The sequence below is a fragment of the Mauremys mutica genome, chromosome 8, assembly GCF_020497125.1.
Source record: "Mauremys mutica isolate MM-2020 ecotype Southern chromosome 8, ASM2049712v1, whole genome shotgun sequence".
In the NCBI taxonomy this organism is placed as follows: Eukaryota; Metazoa; Chordata; order Testudines; family Geoemydidae; genus Mauremys; species Mauremys mutica.
Window position 1 is genome coordinate 38,098,640 of NC_059079.1, and position 16,090 is coordinate 38,114,729.

Genomic DNA, 16,090 nt, shown 5'->3' on the forward strand with positions numbered 1-16,090 from the left:
CGTAATGGGCCATCAAGCAGGCTAGGCAGAACTGACACCAACTTGTCTGGCTGGGGTGTTCCCTGGAAGCAGAGCACAAGTTTGAAATACGGGCAGCATAGAGCCAATATTCATAACATCAACTACAAAAATGATACACATCTAGAGATAGCATCATTATAATCAGCCAATCAGAACCTCTCCATAGACCTCTTACACAACAACCTTTGTACAATATTGGCTGCGAATATAGAACAGTGGTCGCAACAGTGATCTATACAGTTACAGATTATGTCAGTAATGTCACAGGAGGTGACACGGTTCTGAGGGCTGGAGAAAAATGCCTTCTAGTGAGCTATTGAAAGAGCTCAACCTGTTTAGCTTCTCAAAAGAAGATTGAAAGGTGACTTCATTGAAGTGTTGAAGTGCCTTAATGGAGAGAAAAGATTGGGTATTAAAGGGCTCTTGAATCGAGCAGAGAAAGGCCTAAGAAGACCCAATGGCTGGAAGGTGAAAAGAGACAAATTCATATTACAACTAAGGCACAAATATTCAACAGCGAGGATGATTCACCACAGGAACAAGTTACCAAGGAAAGTGGTGGATTCTCCATCTCCTGATGTCATTTCATGAAGACTAGATGCCTTTATGGAATGTGTTTGCCCCAAAAGTAGCTCTTGTGTCCTACAGGAGGCCTGCGATACGCAGGGGGTCAGATTAGATGCTCTAATGGTCTCTTGCCATAAAGTCGACTAATTTCTGAAAATCTGAGGGTAGCATTGGGAGCAGCGTCTGATGTTTCCCTGCCTAGCCGGCTTGCTGCCTAGAACGAACGCTCCTTGAGTGGGGTGATCCACAGGGAGTAGCTCAAACCTGCAAAGTGCCTGGCCAGGGGCAGGACGTTAACCCAGCAAGGGAGGGGTGTGGCAGTGACATCACAAAGGCCTTTTGCAGGACCTCAGCCTATTGGTCCAAGGTGGTGGGGAGGTGGTGACCTCACAGAGAGATGCTGACATCAGCCAGGCAGGACAGGGGCGAGGGGCCAGGGAAACCTCAGAGACCCCTGTGGCTTTACTGGAGCAAGTCTCCTTCTCCAGGTCTCCTTCTCCTTCTCCAGGTCTCTCTCTGAGGACTGAGAGAGTATTCGGGTTCATGGACGTGAGCGCCAGGAGGAACCTCTTTCGAGTTTTCTCCTTCCCTTTTAGTGATTTTACTAGAAAACAGCCGTCCCTGTTTAGAAGGTAAGAGCCTCCTGGAGGTTTGAAACCTGTTCAGTCTGATCCATCTGGTGAGAGTTGAATTCTAGGCATGGAAAACACGAGCTTAAAGAGGCAGAATTTTATTGCGCACCTGGGATTTTGTCCCTTAGAATCACTGGGGACATTAGGGTTTGTCCTTTTTGTTTCACATTTTCCTCCATCCCTTCCTCCCTCCTTTATCTTCTTCTCTTGCTTATTTTGTTCTTTCTCCTGTTCCCCTCCCAACACCAGGAGGGAGGGGGGGTGTTGCGGGGGAGGGCTCTGCAGCTCCCACTGTAGGAGGTCCACCCAAAAATGTGAGGCTGAAATAGTGCTCAGGCAGTCAGGACCGGATTAGCCTTTTGTGGGTCCCGGCACCAAACATATTTGTAGGCCCCTATGTAGTCACTGTGGGCTCCGAGTGTGGGCCTGGTGGGGCAGTGCCATTGGTGCCATAGGATACCCGGTACTGAACCTCAGAGACATTTTTCATTTTGATCACACACCCCTACATGACTGTACGCCTTGCCATACACAGCTCCCTCAGCCCCCGGGTTTTCTTATTGAGCTGTACACCCATGTGGGTTTACCAGTGTCCACAGTGAGCAGAACTTTCATAGTGATCAAGGAAACTCCCCACAGATTTATCTCCTTCCTCATTCAGACCTTCTCTAGCCATGTCTCCAGTACCCCCCATGTCACCAGTCACGGCAGGTGGTCCTAGTCTCAGCTCAGAGTTCTAAAGCCAGCAGATACCTGATCAGTTCTGACAGATCCCCCCCCCCAGCCCCCATCCTGCCATGTGAACCAGCCACCTGCAAACACCATCTCCCCAAAGTCAGGACTGAGCCCTTGGGAATCTGAAGCCACCAGCCTCTCTCCCTCTGCTCCCATCTACATGCTAGTCTGCTACCTGGTCACCACCACCTCTCCCCATACTTGTTTCCTTTCCACTTTGGAAATGCTCCCACCCAGCTGGAAGCTCCCTCTGCCAGCCTGACCTGCTCCCTCCTTCCCTGCTCCCCTTGACATTCCTGTCCTACTGGTGCCCTCTGTTCCTTGAGGTGAACTCCAGTGTCTTTAGCTGCTCTAGCTTAATGGCCCCAGTAGTCACAGAGCCACCTGCAGCTTCTCTGGCTACAGCCATGGGGCCAGTTCCCAGAGGCCAGCCTTAGCCAGCTGCAGCTACTAGCCGCAGGAGGGGTGGCAATGCCAGGGCTGAGCGTGCTTGAACCTTGCAACGGCAGCACTAGGGGCTCTAAATCCTCAGCCCTGGCCCTAGGCAGCTGCAGACTCTGGAGTTAGGCACTTCCCTCCTCTAGGCCATGGCTTTAAATACCTGCGATTCCCATCACCTGCAGCAGAGGCCACCAATTCCCACGCCCCCCTCAGCCAGCACCTAGTCGTGCAGAAAGTGCAGCCTGAGTGATTTTGGAGGCTGGGGTACCAGGAGGTTCCCATCCCTGAGCAGCAGCTCTGCAACAAGCTCACGTGCGTCCCAGTTGGGACATTAGCTGTTACTGACAAGGCTTGTCTGTGTTCTTTTTTTTATCTCATTGTTAGGTGTGAGAAGTATGAACTGTTGAATAGGTTCCATTAGTTGGTTAATAAGATGTCTACGAAGTAAATCACTGGCTTTAAAATAAGATCCAATCTGGAGCATATGAACTATTGACCCCTGGACTCCATCTCTGAGAGGGGACTTGTTTACCATCAGGGGACAGGCTCAAACCAGTCCAAACCGGTTTTTCCCGCCAAAACCAGCCCTCAGCGTTCCATCTCCTCAGCCCTTTTCCCGCCACAGAAGTGATATAAGGACGTGCTCAGCGCCTGCGCGGGGCCGTCCCCCCCCCAGCGACGGCCCCTCCACGGTCGGGTCTTCCCAGTGCTCCCGAGCCGGAGAGCGACGAACCCCCTGGGTCCCGCCGTGAGACTGAGGAACAGGAGGCCTGTCACCCCCATTCCTGCCGTCCTGCATCCCTGGTGTCCAGCCTCCCACGGAGCCCCCGGGGAGTGAGAGACCCCGGGGGGGGGGCACTGGGGCTGGGCAGGAAAGTGACTCTGCCCCGGGGAACCCGGGAGAAGCCTCAGAGCTGCCTCAGCCCCAGTGGAGCTGCAGCAGGAGCTGCCCCCGGCATCGCTGGGATTTGGGGGGCAGAGACTGGGGCCTGGCGGGGGGGGGATCCCCTGTGGTGTGGGGGGAGATGGGGGGTGTCAGGCAGGGAGGGGAGAAGCTGGAGTTGGAGGGGGGGGAAGGTCAGTGGGACGCGGGGGGGAGGGGGGGGTTGAACTGTCTCTGTGCAGCCAGGAAATTCCCAAGTGGGGGGAGAAGTGGTGGGCGGGGGTAGGGGGGAGGGGGGTTAATTGGATCCTGTCCCTGTTTGTGCCACTTGGCTCTCGCCCCCGATACAAATTCTCTCTAGTTCTGCCCCTTTTCTCGCTCAGTGTCTCACACGGGGCTATAAAATCTGGGGCGATTTCCCCCCTTTCCCCTCCAATGATCAGCTCTCCCGTCTCCCCCGATTTCCCCCGTTCTCCCCATGAGTCTCAAACGTCAGTTTAAAATCTTCTCTCGTGAGGGGCATTTTCCACCCGTGTTATCTGCAGCGATTTGTCCTTGTGTAGGTGGGAAATTGTTGCCCTGCGTCATTCCCCAGCACATGGCTGCCCCTGGAGTGGGGGTGGGATGGCTCAGTGGCTTAATGCTCAAATAAATTTGTTAGTCTCTAAGGTTCCACAAGTACTCCTGTTCTTTTTGTGGATACAGACTAACACGGCTGCTGCTCTGAAACTATGTAACTGTACTCTCTATGCCAGGATCTAAATCATGAATGAAGATATTGAACAGAACTGGACCCAGAGCTGAGCATGGTGGGACCCCACTCCTTATGCCCTTCCGGCCTGACTGTGAACCACTGATAACTACTCTCTGGGAACAGTTTCCCAACCAGTTATGCACCCACCTTAAAGTAGTTCCATCTAGGTTGTATTTCCCTAGTTTGTTAAGGAGAAGGTCATGTGAGACTGCATTGAAAGCCTTCCTAAAGTCTAGATAAACCATATCTGCCGCTTCCCCCCATCCGCAAGGTTTGTTACCCAGTCAAAGAAAGCTATCGGGGGCTGGTTTGACACAACTTGTCCTTGATAAATCCAAGCTGGCTATTGCTTCTCTCCCTATTATCTTCTAGATGTTTTCAGATGGATTCCTGAATTGTTTGCTGCATTATCTTCCCTGGTGCAGAAGTTAAGCTGACTGGTCTGTAACTGCCTGGCTTGTCCTTATTTCCTTTTTCATATATGGGAACTACATTTGCCCTTTTCCAGTCTGCTGGAATCTCTCCCATCTTCCATGACTTTTCAACTATAATAACCAAAGTAAAACTAGCCCATTGGGTCTGTGAGCAGGTAAATCGCCTCCCTCGCCCAGCAGCTCCCCCAGGGCAATGACCCAATGCCTCCCCCCACCACAGGGACAGAAGCTGAAAGTCCATCTGATGGCAGGTCAGGGGCTAGCGTGGAATGTGCTGGGATCTCGGCCTGGGCCCTAGTGGGGTAGGTGACCCCGTCACCCGTAACCACACCCAGCAAGGCCTGCACCGATTTTCTCCCTGTCTGTGAGTCCCAGCAGAGAGACCAGGGACTCATTGGTCCATGGAGAATGAGCTTTCCCCCAGCTGGGGGCTGCAAACCAGTGATCAAGGGCAGCGGGTGAGGGGAGCTTGCACTAGCGCTCCTGCAGGGTCCATGGTGTGGGGTGAACAGAGAAATCCAGTGTCCAGGGCTCTCAGGCCACGTGTCCATTCCACTGCAGGAGGGGATCTGGGAGCAGCCCGAGGGGACTGGGGCAGGAGTCGGGAAAGCAGCCGTCTGGGAGAAGGAGGGAATTCAGCTGTGCTGGGGAAAATGGGCTGAGCAGAGATGCTGCTGCAGATGCTGCTAGTTCCCTGAGTACGACGCTGCAGCACTTTAACTACTTGGTTAATATAGAGGTTGCAGCTCAGCTGAGTAGTGTGCTGCACTCATTTTAATGGTGTTAGTGGCTTTGCCAGGGTATAAAACCAGGGCCGCCCAGAGGATTCCGGGGGCCTGGGGTCTTCGGCGGCAGGGGCCCCCACTTCGGCGGTAATTTGGTGGCGGGGGGCCCTTCCGTTTCATGACCCGCCACCGAAGTGCCCCGGAGACCCGTGGCGGGGACCCCCTGCTGCCGAATTACCGCCGAAGACCGGGCTGCACGTCGGCGGCGGGTCCCGCTTCGGCAGTAATTCGCCAGCAGAGGGTCCTTCCACCCCAGAGCGGAAGGATTCCCCGCCGCCGAAGACCGGGAGCAGAAGAAGCTCCAAGGGCCCGGCCCCGCAAGAGTTTTCCGGGGCTCCCGGAGCGAGTGAAGGACCCTGCTCCAGGGGCCCCGAAAAACTCTCGTAGGGGCCCCTGCGGGGCCCGGGGCCTGGGGCAAATTGCCCCTCTTGCCCCCCCCTCTCGGCGGCCCTGTATAAAACTGAGGTGCAGCTTCACCCTGGTCACACCCCTCTATCCCTGCTCCACCCCCTCCCCCTCCAGCCTGTCCATGCTCCCCCCTCCCCGAGCACTCCTTGTGCCTACAGCTGCTGGGGGGAGGCACAAGTGGCACCTGTGTGGGAGGAATTTCCCAGGGTGGGGGAGGGCTTTACCCCTTCCCTACAGCCCCTTTGGCCCACCCTGGGCAGCATGGGAGGCAGAGCACAGTGGTGGGCTGGGGCCAGATTTCAAGAATGTCTCTTGATGTCAGATCCAAATATGGGATCCTGCCTTTACATGCGTAGGGGCTGGACACCTGCAGTGCCCAAGGACTCCACATGCAGCTGTGGCTGCAGTTGGAACAAGTTCCCTGCAGTCCTGTAGTTCAAAGGGAGAAACTGAGGTACCCAAAATTAGGCCATTGTTGTAAATTGAGGCCTTTCCGCCTTGCCCGTTAACAACAGTCGGTGGGCTAAGGCTCATTGGAAGTCACTGTTTAGACTTGATCACGGCTGACGTAGTCCTGGTCATAAGCAGAAGCCTGGCAGTGAAAGGTCCTGATTCCATCCCCAGCCTCCAGAGGCAGATGGTCCCCCAGGGATGGAACAACCCTGGGGAATATTTTACACTCACAGTCTTTCCCACGGGCTGGGTAATTCCACAGTCTCATTCACAGGGCTGAGAACCTCAGGGTTAAGTTGCACAAAGTGAAACTAACTGAAATGTGCCCCCTGCGCTGCACGCTGTGCTGTGCTGCCCTGGGGAGATGTGGCTTTAAGCTGCTGTCCCAGCCCCTTCCCACTCTCAAGAAGGACTGGGCCAAAAGAGATCTGATGAGGTTCAACAAGCGTAAGGATTTTTATCTCTCTAGGCCGATCTGATCAGAAGATCTCGGGGAGCCTTACAGTTTATCTCCCGCTGAGTCCCCCTTTTAAGGCCATCTATCAGAGCTGACTTTAATGAACTCCACACACACAAAGCTATAAAATAAAACAACAACACTTTATTTGCTAAGGGGAGAGGAAGGAATGGAAAGGGGAATGGATTAATGATTCTGGAGATTCGGAATAACACACAGGCACTTATAATACAAGATGTTCTATCTTTACAGACATCAGCGATAAAGGGGTGCAGGATCCAGAAAAGAGAAGCCAGTAGTGAACACTGACCGTGGACAACAGATGAAACAGACAGGTACGTATCCCTATCTTAACTCCCACCCTAACCCGCTTTGCGTCGTCCTGAGTGCACGATTGATCTAACTAATCGGACCAGGTCCGTGTATGCAAGTTTGCTTTCCCAAAACAACAAACAAACAACCCCAACTTAATTAGTAAGTAGCTATTGCAGGCCCATAGCCAGTGGCAAGATTGTACCGCACCAGGAGAGAGAGCAGCCACCTGCACCTCTGACAGCTCAAAAGCTCAAGAGCCAGTGCCCCTGGCCCCTCCCCTCATTGGTCTCTGTAGGGAGCTGTTGCTGGGCAAGGTCAGATTCCTGCTCTTCCCACTTTCCCGCCTTTTCTAGGTACTGAGGAACAAGAACCTGACCCCCAATGGAGGTCGCCTTGTCCTTTTACCAAAACAAAATGGCCTTTTGATTTACAGAACTTATTTTAACTTTTATACAGAATAATTCGGCAAACATGTATACTGAAATTAACATTTCCCCCTCTTGTCGGTGTTACACCTGTTTTAAAAAGATGTAACTGCCGACACCTGTGGCTTTGCCAAATTATGACCCACCCGATGAATAAATTGTCACATGGCGAAAAATTTGCATTGAACCCAAATACAACCATAGTATTACAGAGGGGGTAGTGCTGATTAAAACATTCCTTATCGCAGACTGGGGATGTGTAATAACTGTTTGATTTGCTTCTTCCCTAAACGGGACCAGTTAAACTAGGAATAGGAGAAGGAAGAACCAAAACAAATTGGTATACTCTTATTCCATACGGACCTACCATAGACCATTTACCAGAGTCTGCCGTTGTAACATTCATTTTAAACCTCCCTATACAAGTCTAACTATTTACGGGAAAATTTAACCTTGATCTTACTGCAGTAGAAAGTTTTACAATGAAAAGACTCTTCCTGCTTTACATCCATTTCCCTGCATAGACGAACTATCGCAAGAAGGTGTGGATACAACAGTACATTGAGAGCCGAGAAGGAAGGACTGTGCTGGAGTACTAATTCTGAACATGGCACTAGGTCTTTCATGAACCCAAGGAGCTGATATATTTCCAGAAACCCACCCCATGGTACATGCTCAGGTACTTCCAATTTAATGCAACCGCAAATCTGAGAACTGTTGGGCACCCTAAGTTTGGTACAATTCCCAAAAGAGGTTTTACTATATCCCACTTACATGACATTTCTGTTTTTTCTCTGCATCCCACAGGTGCAGCCTGATAGTTAAGGCACATTTCTGAAATTACTGCTTGAAATATACCTGCCTTGTTCGATCTTTCTTTGACCCACTTGAGCACACAGCACGGTTCTTCCTTGATCATTAAAACAGAAATGGGGTCATTTTGTTCCAAAGGATCCAGGGTGGCCATGGGATCCTCTGTGGCATAATGACTCCCTGTTATACAGAACAGATGGTCACCTTCAACCAAATCAATTAACCAAACCTTAACAAATACAGTGCAACCTATATACATAGAGGTATATACATAGAGGATGATGGCGGTCATGTCGATCTAGGAATGGAAGAGAAAATATGATTGGCACAGTTAAATGGGTTGAAAGAAGAACAGGAGTACTTGTGGCACCTTAAAGACTAACAAATTTCCTTTCCATTCCTTTACCTGGCTGCTATGGAATCACTTTAATTTGATCCCCTTCTTTGCTGGTATTTGAACCTGATATACAGAGGCACTTGCTCCGTTTGTTATGATAACTGGACCCACCCAACGAGGACTAAGGACATGGCCTTTTTCTATATAATACCTAAACATTACCTTTGTACCAACCACCCATCCTACATCATTAATGTGGCCTAACCAAGCACTAATGACTTGGTTATTAGCTTTTAGTTGAGGAGCTACTCGATGTTGAAGACTGCTGATGGTGTCTAGCAACTGTGACATGTATAAGTCTATTTGCACCCTGGGAAGGTACTCATCCGGTGGAACTCCTCCCACCCACTAAAGTTCAGGGGTGTGCATAATTCTCCCAGTTAGCATCTCGTGCGGTGAAAACCCTCACACAGTTCTAGTAGATCGCATGGCCGCTAGGATATTTGGGAGTTTGCTATCCCAATCCCTTCCTTGCACATCTATTACTTTTCTAAGAGCAGTTTTCATGGCTCTATTAGCCTCTCGACGATAACAGACTTTGCGGGTGAGCAGCTATGTGCAACCGCTGTTTGATGTTTAAGGCCGCACACAGCGCTTTTGTGACTTCACCCACAAAGTGTGGTCCTCTGTCTGAATCTATTTCTGATGGGATACCAAATCGAGAAAAGGTTTGTTCCAGTATTTCCTCCTTTATGTTAGGCAACCACGCCACTTAGACACCCGTTCCAAAGTTTTGGACGCAGCATAGTGTCCCTGGCCATGAGCTACAGTTATTAGTTCTTTTCGTGGAGTTATTGGCATAACCAGTACAGGTAATTCACAGTTTGGTGATGTTGCTATAATCAATCCGTTTTTGTCCTTACATATCCTTGATGTTTCCCTGCTGTTAAAAGGGCTTGGAGATCATTATCCTGTTTTTGCAGGGTCAAGATGCCATGGCCTGCTGACACATCTGGAGACGGCATCTTAACTACAGCAGCTGAAATTGGGTCTTATCCCATGTATATGCTGATCCTAACCTAGCAGCTTGTTTTGCTAGCTGATTGGCCTGATTGTCAAGCGTGGCCAGAACCGACCCCCTTCGTATGGGCTTTTACTTTGAACTCTTTTCTTCCAGATGGGAAGGGCTTGAACCACCCAACTAGAAGCAGAACACAGACAGATGTTTTCCTCAGGTGCTACCCCAGACGATACTGCCAGGACCGCAATTCATTGTGCAGCTTGTGCTGACGGCGGCCTCACCGTACCCTGCACCACTTGCTGTGTCCCCTCCTGGATTGCAGCAAACCCTGCAACAGGATGCCCTTCGTGGTGACAAGCACTCCCATCAACTGCCCAGAGTGTTAACCCTTTTCCTTGTACTTCTTCCCAGGATGTTGCTAAGAAGAATGGAGATAGTAAGTCTAAATCAGGATCTGGCAACGGACATTCGTGCTCATCTCCTGCGGTAATCGGAGCATAGGGAAGGATTCTCGTATGGGGGGGATCTTCTCAGTACGAATATCCCGATTGACCAGACTTAGAGTCCATCCCGCCAGCCGGGGAGAGGATACCCTTCCCTCATTAATTCTTCCAGAGATGACATATTTTACTGGAGTATGGCATGTCCTCACCACAATGAGAGCTGTGCCACTTAAATATTCCCAATGTGTTAGGGACCATACCAGGGCGAATACCTCACGTTCGCAAGCTGAAAACCTCGCCTCCACCTCACTGAGAGTTTTGGAACCATAGGCCATCGGTCTCACCTGGCCAATTTGTTTTTGCAGCAAAACAGCTCCAGTGCTTGCTGGAGTAGTTGCCAGGTGCAAGTAAAATGGCAGGCCTTGTTTAGGAGAGGCTCGCGCTGGTGCAGCCGCTAGAGCCTTTCTAAGATCATTAAAAAGGCACCTTTCACAATTGGCAAGTCAAATCCTAGTGAGGAAAAGACAAAGAAGCGTAAACTCTGGCAAGTCAAATGAAAAGTATAGGGCAGAGGCCAAAAATGAACGTGAAGAGCAACTAGCCAAGGCACAACAACTAACAGCAAAGGGTTGTTAAGTACATGGGATCAGGGCCGGCTCCAGGCACCAGCCTACCAAGCACATGCTTGGGGCGGCACCTTGGGAGGGGGCGGCACTCGGGGTTTGTTTTTATTTTTTTTTGTTTGGCCAGGCGGCGCTGGGGGGAGGCGGGTCTTAGGAGGTGTGGTGCCGTGTTGGGGGGGCTGGGACTTGGGCGGTGCTCGGCTGGGGTGGGGACTTGGGCGACGTGCCGCTCGGGGGGCGGGGATGTGGGTGGGGCGCCGCTCAGGGTGGGGACTGGGTGGGGCGCCGCTTGGGGGGCGGGGCTTGGGTGACGCTCGGGGGCGGGGCCTTGGGCGGCATGACGCTCGGGGGCGGGGACGTGGGCGGGGCAATGCTCGGGGTGGGGACTGGGCGGGGCAATGCTCGGGGGGCGGGGCTTGGGTGACGCTAGGGGGCGGGGCCTTGGGCAGCATGACGCTCGAGGGGCGGGGACTTGGGCGGGGCAATGCTCAGGGTGGGGACTGGGCGGGGTGCCGCTCAGGGGGCGGGGCTTGGGTGCCGCTAGGGGGCGGGGTCTTGGGCAGCATGATGCTCGAGGGGCGGGGACTTGGGCGGGGCAATGCTCAGGGTGGGGACTGGGCGGGGCGCCGCTCGGGGGGCGGGGCTTGGGTGATGCTCGGGGGCGGGGCCTTGGGCGGTGTGACGCTCGGAGGGGGGGCGGCGCTCCTTGTTTTTGCTTGCGGAGGGGGTACATGGGATGCAGGAAGTCTGCCAAACGGTCAGCAAAGCCACTAGGCAATCGGTGCTAAAGGAGCACTCCAGGAAGACCAGGCCACTGCGGCGAAGCTAAAAAAGTTCCTTGCTTCTGTCTTCACTGCAGAGGATGCGGAGGAAATCCAGACACGCCAGCCCTTCTTTTTAGGTGACAGATGCTAGAATCAAAGAATTATAGACCCATCAGGTTAGAAGGCACTGCAAGGTCCAGGGAGGGTGTTTGGGTGAAGAAGGGGGTTTGGGGTGTAGGCTCTGGGAGGGAGTTTGGGTTCTGGGTGCAGGGTCTGGGCTGGGACAGGGGGTTGGGGTTTGGGTGCAGAAGGGGGTACAAGCTCTAGGAGGGAGTTTGGGTTCTGGGTGCAGGGTCTGGGCTGGGACAGGCGGTTGGGGTGCAGGAGGGGGTTTGGGTGCTAGGTGCAGGGTCTGGGCTGGGACAGGGGGTTGGGGTTTGGGAGCAGAAAAGGGTACAAACGAGGGAGTTTGGGTGCTGGGTGCAGGGTCTGGGCTGGGACAGGGGGTTGGGGGTTGGGTGCAGAAGGGGGCACAAGCTCTAGGAGGGGGTTTGGGTGCTAGGTGCAGGGTCTGGGCTGGGACAGGGGGTTGGGGTGCAGGAGGGGGCTTGGGGGCTGGGTGCAGAGTCTGGGATGGGACAGGGGTTTGGGGTGCAGGAGGGGGCTTGGGGGGCTGGGTGTGAGAGGGGGTTTGAGTGTTGGGTGCAGGCTCTGGGCTGGGACAGGGCGTTGGGGTGCAGGAGGGGGTGCAGGGTGTGGGTCTGGGCCAGGGATGAGGAGTTTGGGGTGCAGCAGGAAGGCTGCCCTGGGGCTGGGGTGGGGGGCCAGAGGGGAGGATTCCCCCCAGGGACAAGACACTCACCCAGGCCCCACCAGGCTGCTGCTCAGAAGGTCCAACAGGGATAAGCCCCTCCCCTCAGATTCGACTTGGAGTCACCTGGTGGGGGCGGGGAGGCTGCCATGCGCCTCCTACTTCCACAGGCGCAGCAGCCGCCTCAGCCTGCCCCCAGCGCCGCTCCCCTGTAGCCTGCAGTGGCAGCGGCCAGTGAGGGAGCACAGTGTGGAGATGCAGGGGGCAGGCAGAGACGCTTGGGGGAGGCACGTGGGGGTGGCAGGCAGGGCCGGGGGAGGCACGTGGGGGTGGCAGGCAGGGCCGGGGGATGCTCTGGGGGTGGCACGTGGGAGTGGCAGGTCGGGCTGGGGGAGAAACCCTGCCCTGAACATTGGTGGAGCCGGGCCCCTCGAGGCCCTGAATTTGCTGGAGCCCGGGCACCACAGGCCCATATAACTCGCCGCCTCTGGCAAGGTTCATCTAGTCTAACCCCTGCCAAGATGCAGGACTTTGTGTGTCTAACCCACCCAGCTTCTCTCTTCTGGCTGGGGTCCCTTGACTGCAGCAGCTCCCCCGATCTCCTCGCTCTCCTCTTTCCCTTACTTCCTTCACTTCTCTGCCCACTGGTTTGCTGCATCTCTGAGTCCTCTCTATATGCCCTGGCCCAGCAGCTAGTTGCCCAGGCTACACTCCCATTGCCATCCGTGGGGGCAGCCTGGGCTGTGAGGGCTGCAGGTTTTGGTCCCTGGTCAATGCAGGTGCTATGGCTGCTGCACAGCTACGTGGTGACTCCTGCAGCCCATCACCAAACTGCGGGGCCATATTCTGCAGGGTGGCCTCCCTGGCTGAGATTCTGGGAGCAGAGAACCCCTGGGTCAGAGAAGGAAAATGGCCCACACAGAACACACTGTCAATGGCTCCCACAGACGTCCCCGTGACACCCGACTGTGCAGCCCAGAAGTTCTCCTGCTCCTTCATTGTCACCGCGGGCAAGAGTCTGGCAATGGGAATGGATTATGCATCTGGGCAAGGAGGAATTGGCCATGGAGGTGGAGGAGGACTTGGCTTTGCCCTCCTTATCCTCCTCCTCATCCAAGTCGTCCTCTTCTGCTTTCTTCTCCATGACCACGTGCTCCATTCCCATGGCCAGGTCCTCCCCCTCCTCCACTTCCTCCTCTCTGGCCAGATCCTCCCTCTCCTCTGTGGCCAGGTTCTCCTCCTCCTTTTCCTCCTCGTCCTCTTCTCTGGTCAGGTCCTCTTCCTCCTGCTCCTTCTCCGTGGCCAGGTTCTCCTCCTTCTCATCTTCCTCTCTGGCCAGGTCCTCTTGCTCCTACTCTTCCATTGCCAGGTCCACCTCCTTCTCTTCTTCTTCCCCCTGCATCGGCACATCCTCATCCTCCTCCATTCCTGGGTCCTCCTAGTCTATAGTCAGGTCCTCTACCTCTTCTTCCGCCTCTTCTTCTTCCCCCTGCATGGCCACATCCTCGTCCTCCTCCATTGCCAGGTCCTCTCCCTTCTCCTCCTCCTGACCCAGATCCTCCTTGTCCTCCTCTGTGGCCTGGTCCTTCTCCATGGCCAGGTCTTCCTCTTTCTCCTCTGGAGCCAGGTCCTCCTCCTCTTCCTCCTGCTCCATGGCCAGGTGCTCCACTCCTGTGGCCAGGTCCTCTTCCTCTTCCTCCACAGGCAGGTGCTCCTCTTCCTGCTCCATGGCCAGGTCCTTCTCTTCTTCCTTTTGCTCCATGATCAGGTGTTCCTTTCTTCCTCTTCCTTTACCTCTTCTTCCTCCTCCTTCTCAGTGATCAAGTCCTCTTCCTCTTCTGTGCAGAGGTCCTCCTCCTCCTCTTCTGCTGACAAGTTCTCTTCCTCCTCCTCTCCTCTGCTGCAGACACATTCTCCTCCTCCCCCTTTCCTCTGCTGCAGACACATTCTCCTCCTCCTCCTTTCCTCTGCTGCAGACACGTTCTCTTCCTCCTCCTCCTCCTCTTCTTCCTCTTCTGCAAACAAGTTCTCCTCCTCCTTTTCCTCTTCTGTAGTCAGATTCTCCTCTTCCTTCTCTTCAGACACATCCCCCCCTCCTCCTCTTCTTCCTTTTCTGCAGACACATTCTCCTCTTCCTCTTCCTCCTCCTCCTCTTCTTCCTTTTCTGCAAACAGGTTCTCATCCTCCTCCTTGTTCTCTTCTATAGATATTTCCTCCTCCCCCTTCTCCTCTGTGTCCAGGTCTTCCTCCTCCTCAGTGGTAATGTTCTCCTCCTCTTTCATCACTAGCTCCTCCACCTCCTCCTCTTTTTCACTAATCAGGACTTGCTCTTCCTGCTTCTCCTCCTCCTCTGTCTTTAGATCTTCCTCCTCTTCCTCTCTTTCTGTGTCAGGGTCTTCATCCTCCTCTGTCTTTTCCTCAGGGGCAAAGTCCTTCTCTGACTGGTCTGTGGGGGTCTCTGCATCAGAGAGACAAGGGCAGAGGGTGACTCTTGCTGGGGAGGGGGGAAGAGGAAGGACGGGGTGAGAAGGGATGGGGAGAGCAGATTTAATGTTTCTCCCTCCCATGTAAGCATCGAAAGGCAGAGAGATCCCCACAGTGTCCCTCTCACACACCCCTCAGCCCCAGGACCATTGCAGAGAGATCCCCACACTGCCCCGTCCACAGACCCCTCAGCCCCAATGACCCATGGCAGAGAGATCCCCACACTGCCCATCCCACAGACCCATCAGCCCTATGCCCCCATGGCAGAGAGATCCCCACACTGCCCATCCCACAGACCCCTCAGCCCCAGTGCCCAATGGCAGAGAGATCCCCACACTGCCCATCCCACAGACCCATCAGCCCTATGCCCCCATGGCAGAGAGATCCTCACACTGTCCCTACCACAGACCCCTGAGTCCCAGAGCCCGATGGCAGAGAGATCCCCACACTGCCCATCACAGACCCCCCACTACAGGGACCCATGGCAGAGAGATCCCCACACTGCCACTCCAACAGACTCCTGAGCACCAGGGCCCCATGGCAGAGAGATCCCCACACTGCCCCTCCCACAGACCCCTCAGCCCCTGGAACCCATGGCAGAGAGATTCCCACACTGCCCCTCCCACAGACCCCTCAGTCCCAGAGCCCCATGGCAGAGAGATCCACACACTGCCCCTCCCACAGACCACTCAGCCCCAGTGCCCCAGGGAAGAGAGATCCCCACAGTGCCCCTCCCACAGACCCCTCAGCCCCAAGGCCCGATGGCAGAGAGATCCCCACACTGCCCCTCCCACAGACCCTAGCCCCAGGGCCCCATGGCAGAGAGATCCCCACACTGCCCCTCACAGACCCCCCACTACAGGGACCCATGGCAGAGAGATCCCCACACTGCCCCTCCCACAGACCCCTCAGCCCCAGGGCCCCATGGCAGAGAGATCCCCACACTGCCCCTCCCACAGACCCCTCAGCCCCAGAGTCCCATGGCAGAGAGATCCCCACACTGACCCTCCCAGATACCCTCAGCCCTATGGCCCCATGGCAGAGAGATCCCCACACTGCCCCTCCCACAGACCCCTCAGCCCCAGGGCCCCATGGCAGAGAGATCCCCACACTGACCCTCCCACAGACCCATCAGCCCTATGCCCCCATGGCAGAGCGATCCCCACACTGACCCTCCCAGATACCCCTCAGCCCCAGGCCCATGGCAGAGAGATCCCCACACTGCCTCTCCCACAGACCCCTCAGCCCCAGGGCCCCATGGCAGAGAGATCCCCACACTGCCCCTCCCACAGACCCTCAGCCCCAGGGCCCCATGGCAGAGAGATCCCCACACTGCCCCTCCCACAGACCCTCAGCCCCAGTGCCCCATGGCAGAGAGATCCCCACACTGCCCCTCCCACAGACCCCTCAGCCCCAGAGCCCTATGGCAGAGAGATCCCCACACTGCCCCTCACAGACCCCCCACTCCAGGGACCCATGGCAGA

General features: G+C 54.8%; 1 protein-coding gene and 1 long non-coding RNA gene across 3 annotated transcripts; one reads left to right on the forward strand and one right to left on the reverse strand.

The window, feature by feature from the left end:
* Window positions 1-1,172: 1,172 nt before the first annotated feature.
* Window positions 1,173-10,217, forward strand: LOC123375290. 2 transcript variants are annotated; one of them, XR_006581383.1, is made up of 5 exons: window positions 1,173-1,220; window positions 4,406-4,473; window positions 6,823-6,905; window positions 7,835-7,989; window positions 9,638-10,217. It is a non-coding gene; the product is annotated as an uncharacterized LOC123375290 (long non-coding RNA). The 2 variants fall into 2 exon arrangements; XR_006581382.1 differs by having other exon boundaries at window positions 7,835-10,217.
* An 878-nt stretch (window positions 10,218-11,095) lies between these two features.
* Window positions 11,096-13,910, reverse strand: LOC123375334 (glutamic acid-rich protein-like). The gene is made up of 2 exons (XM_045026115.1): window positions 12,671-13,910; window positions 11,096-11,458 (listed from the first exon to the last, which is right to left on the reverse strand). The coding sequence occupies exon 1, from the start codon at window positions 13,882-13,884 to the stop codon at window positions 13,561-13,563; it is 324 nt and encodes a 107-aa protein (XP_044882050.1). The 5' UTR covers window positions 13,885-13,910; the 3' UTR covers window positions 11,096-11,458; window positions 12,671-13,560.
* Window positions 13,911-16,090: the final 2,180 nt, after the last annotated feature.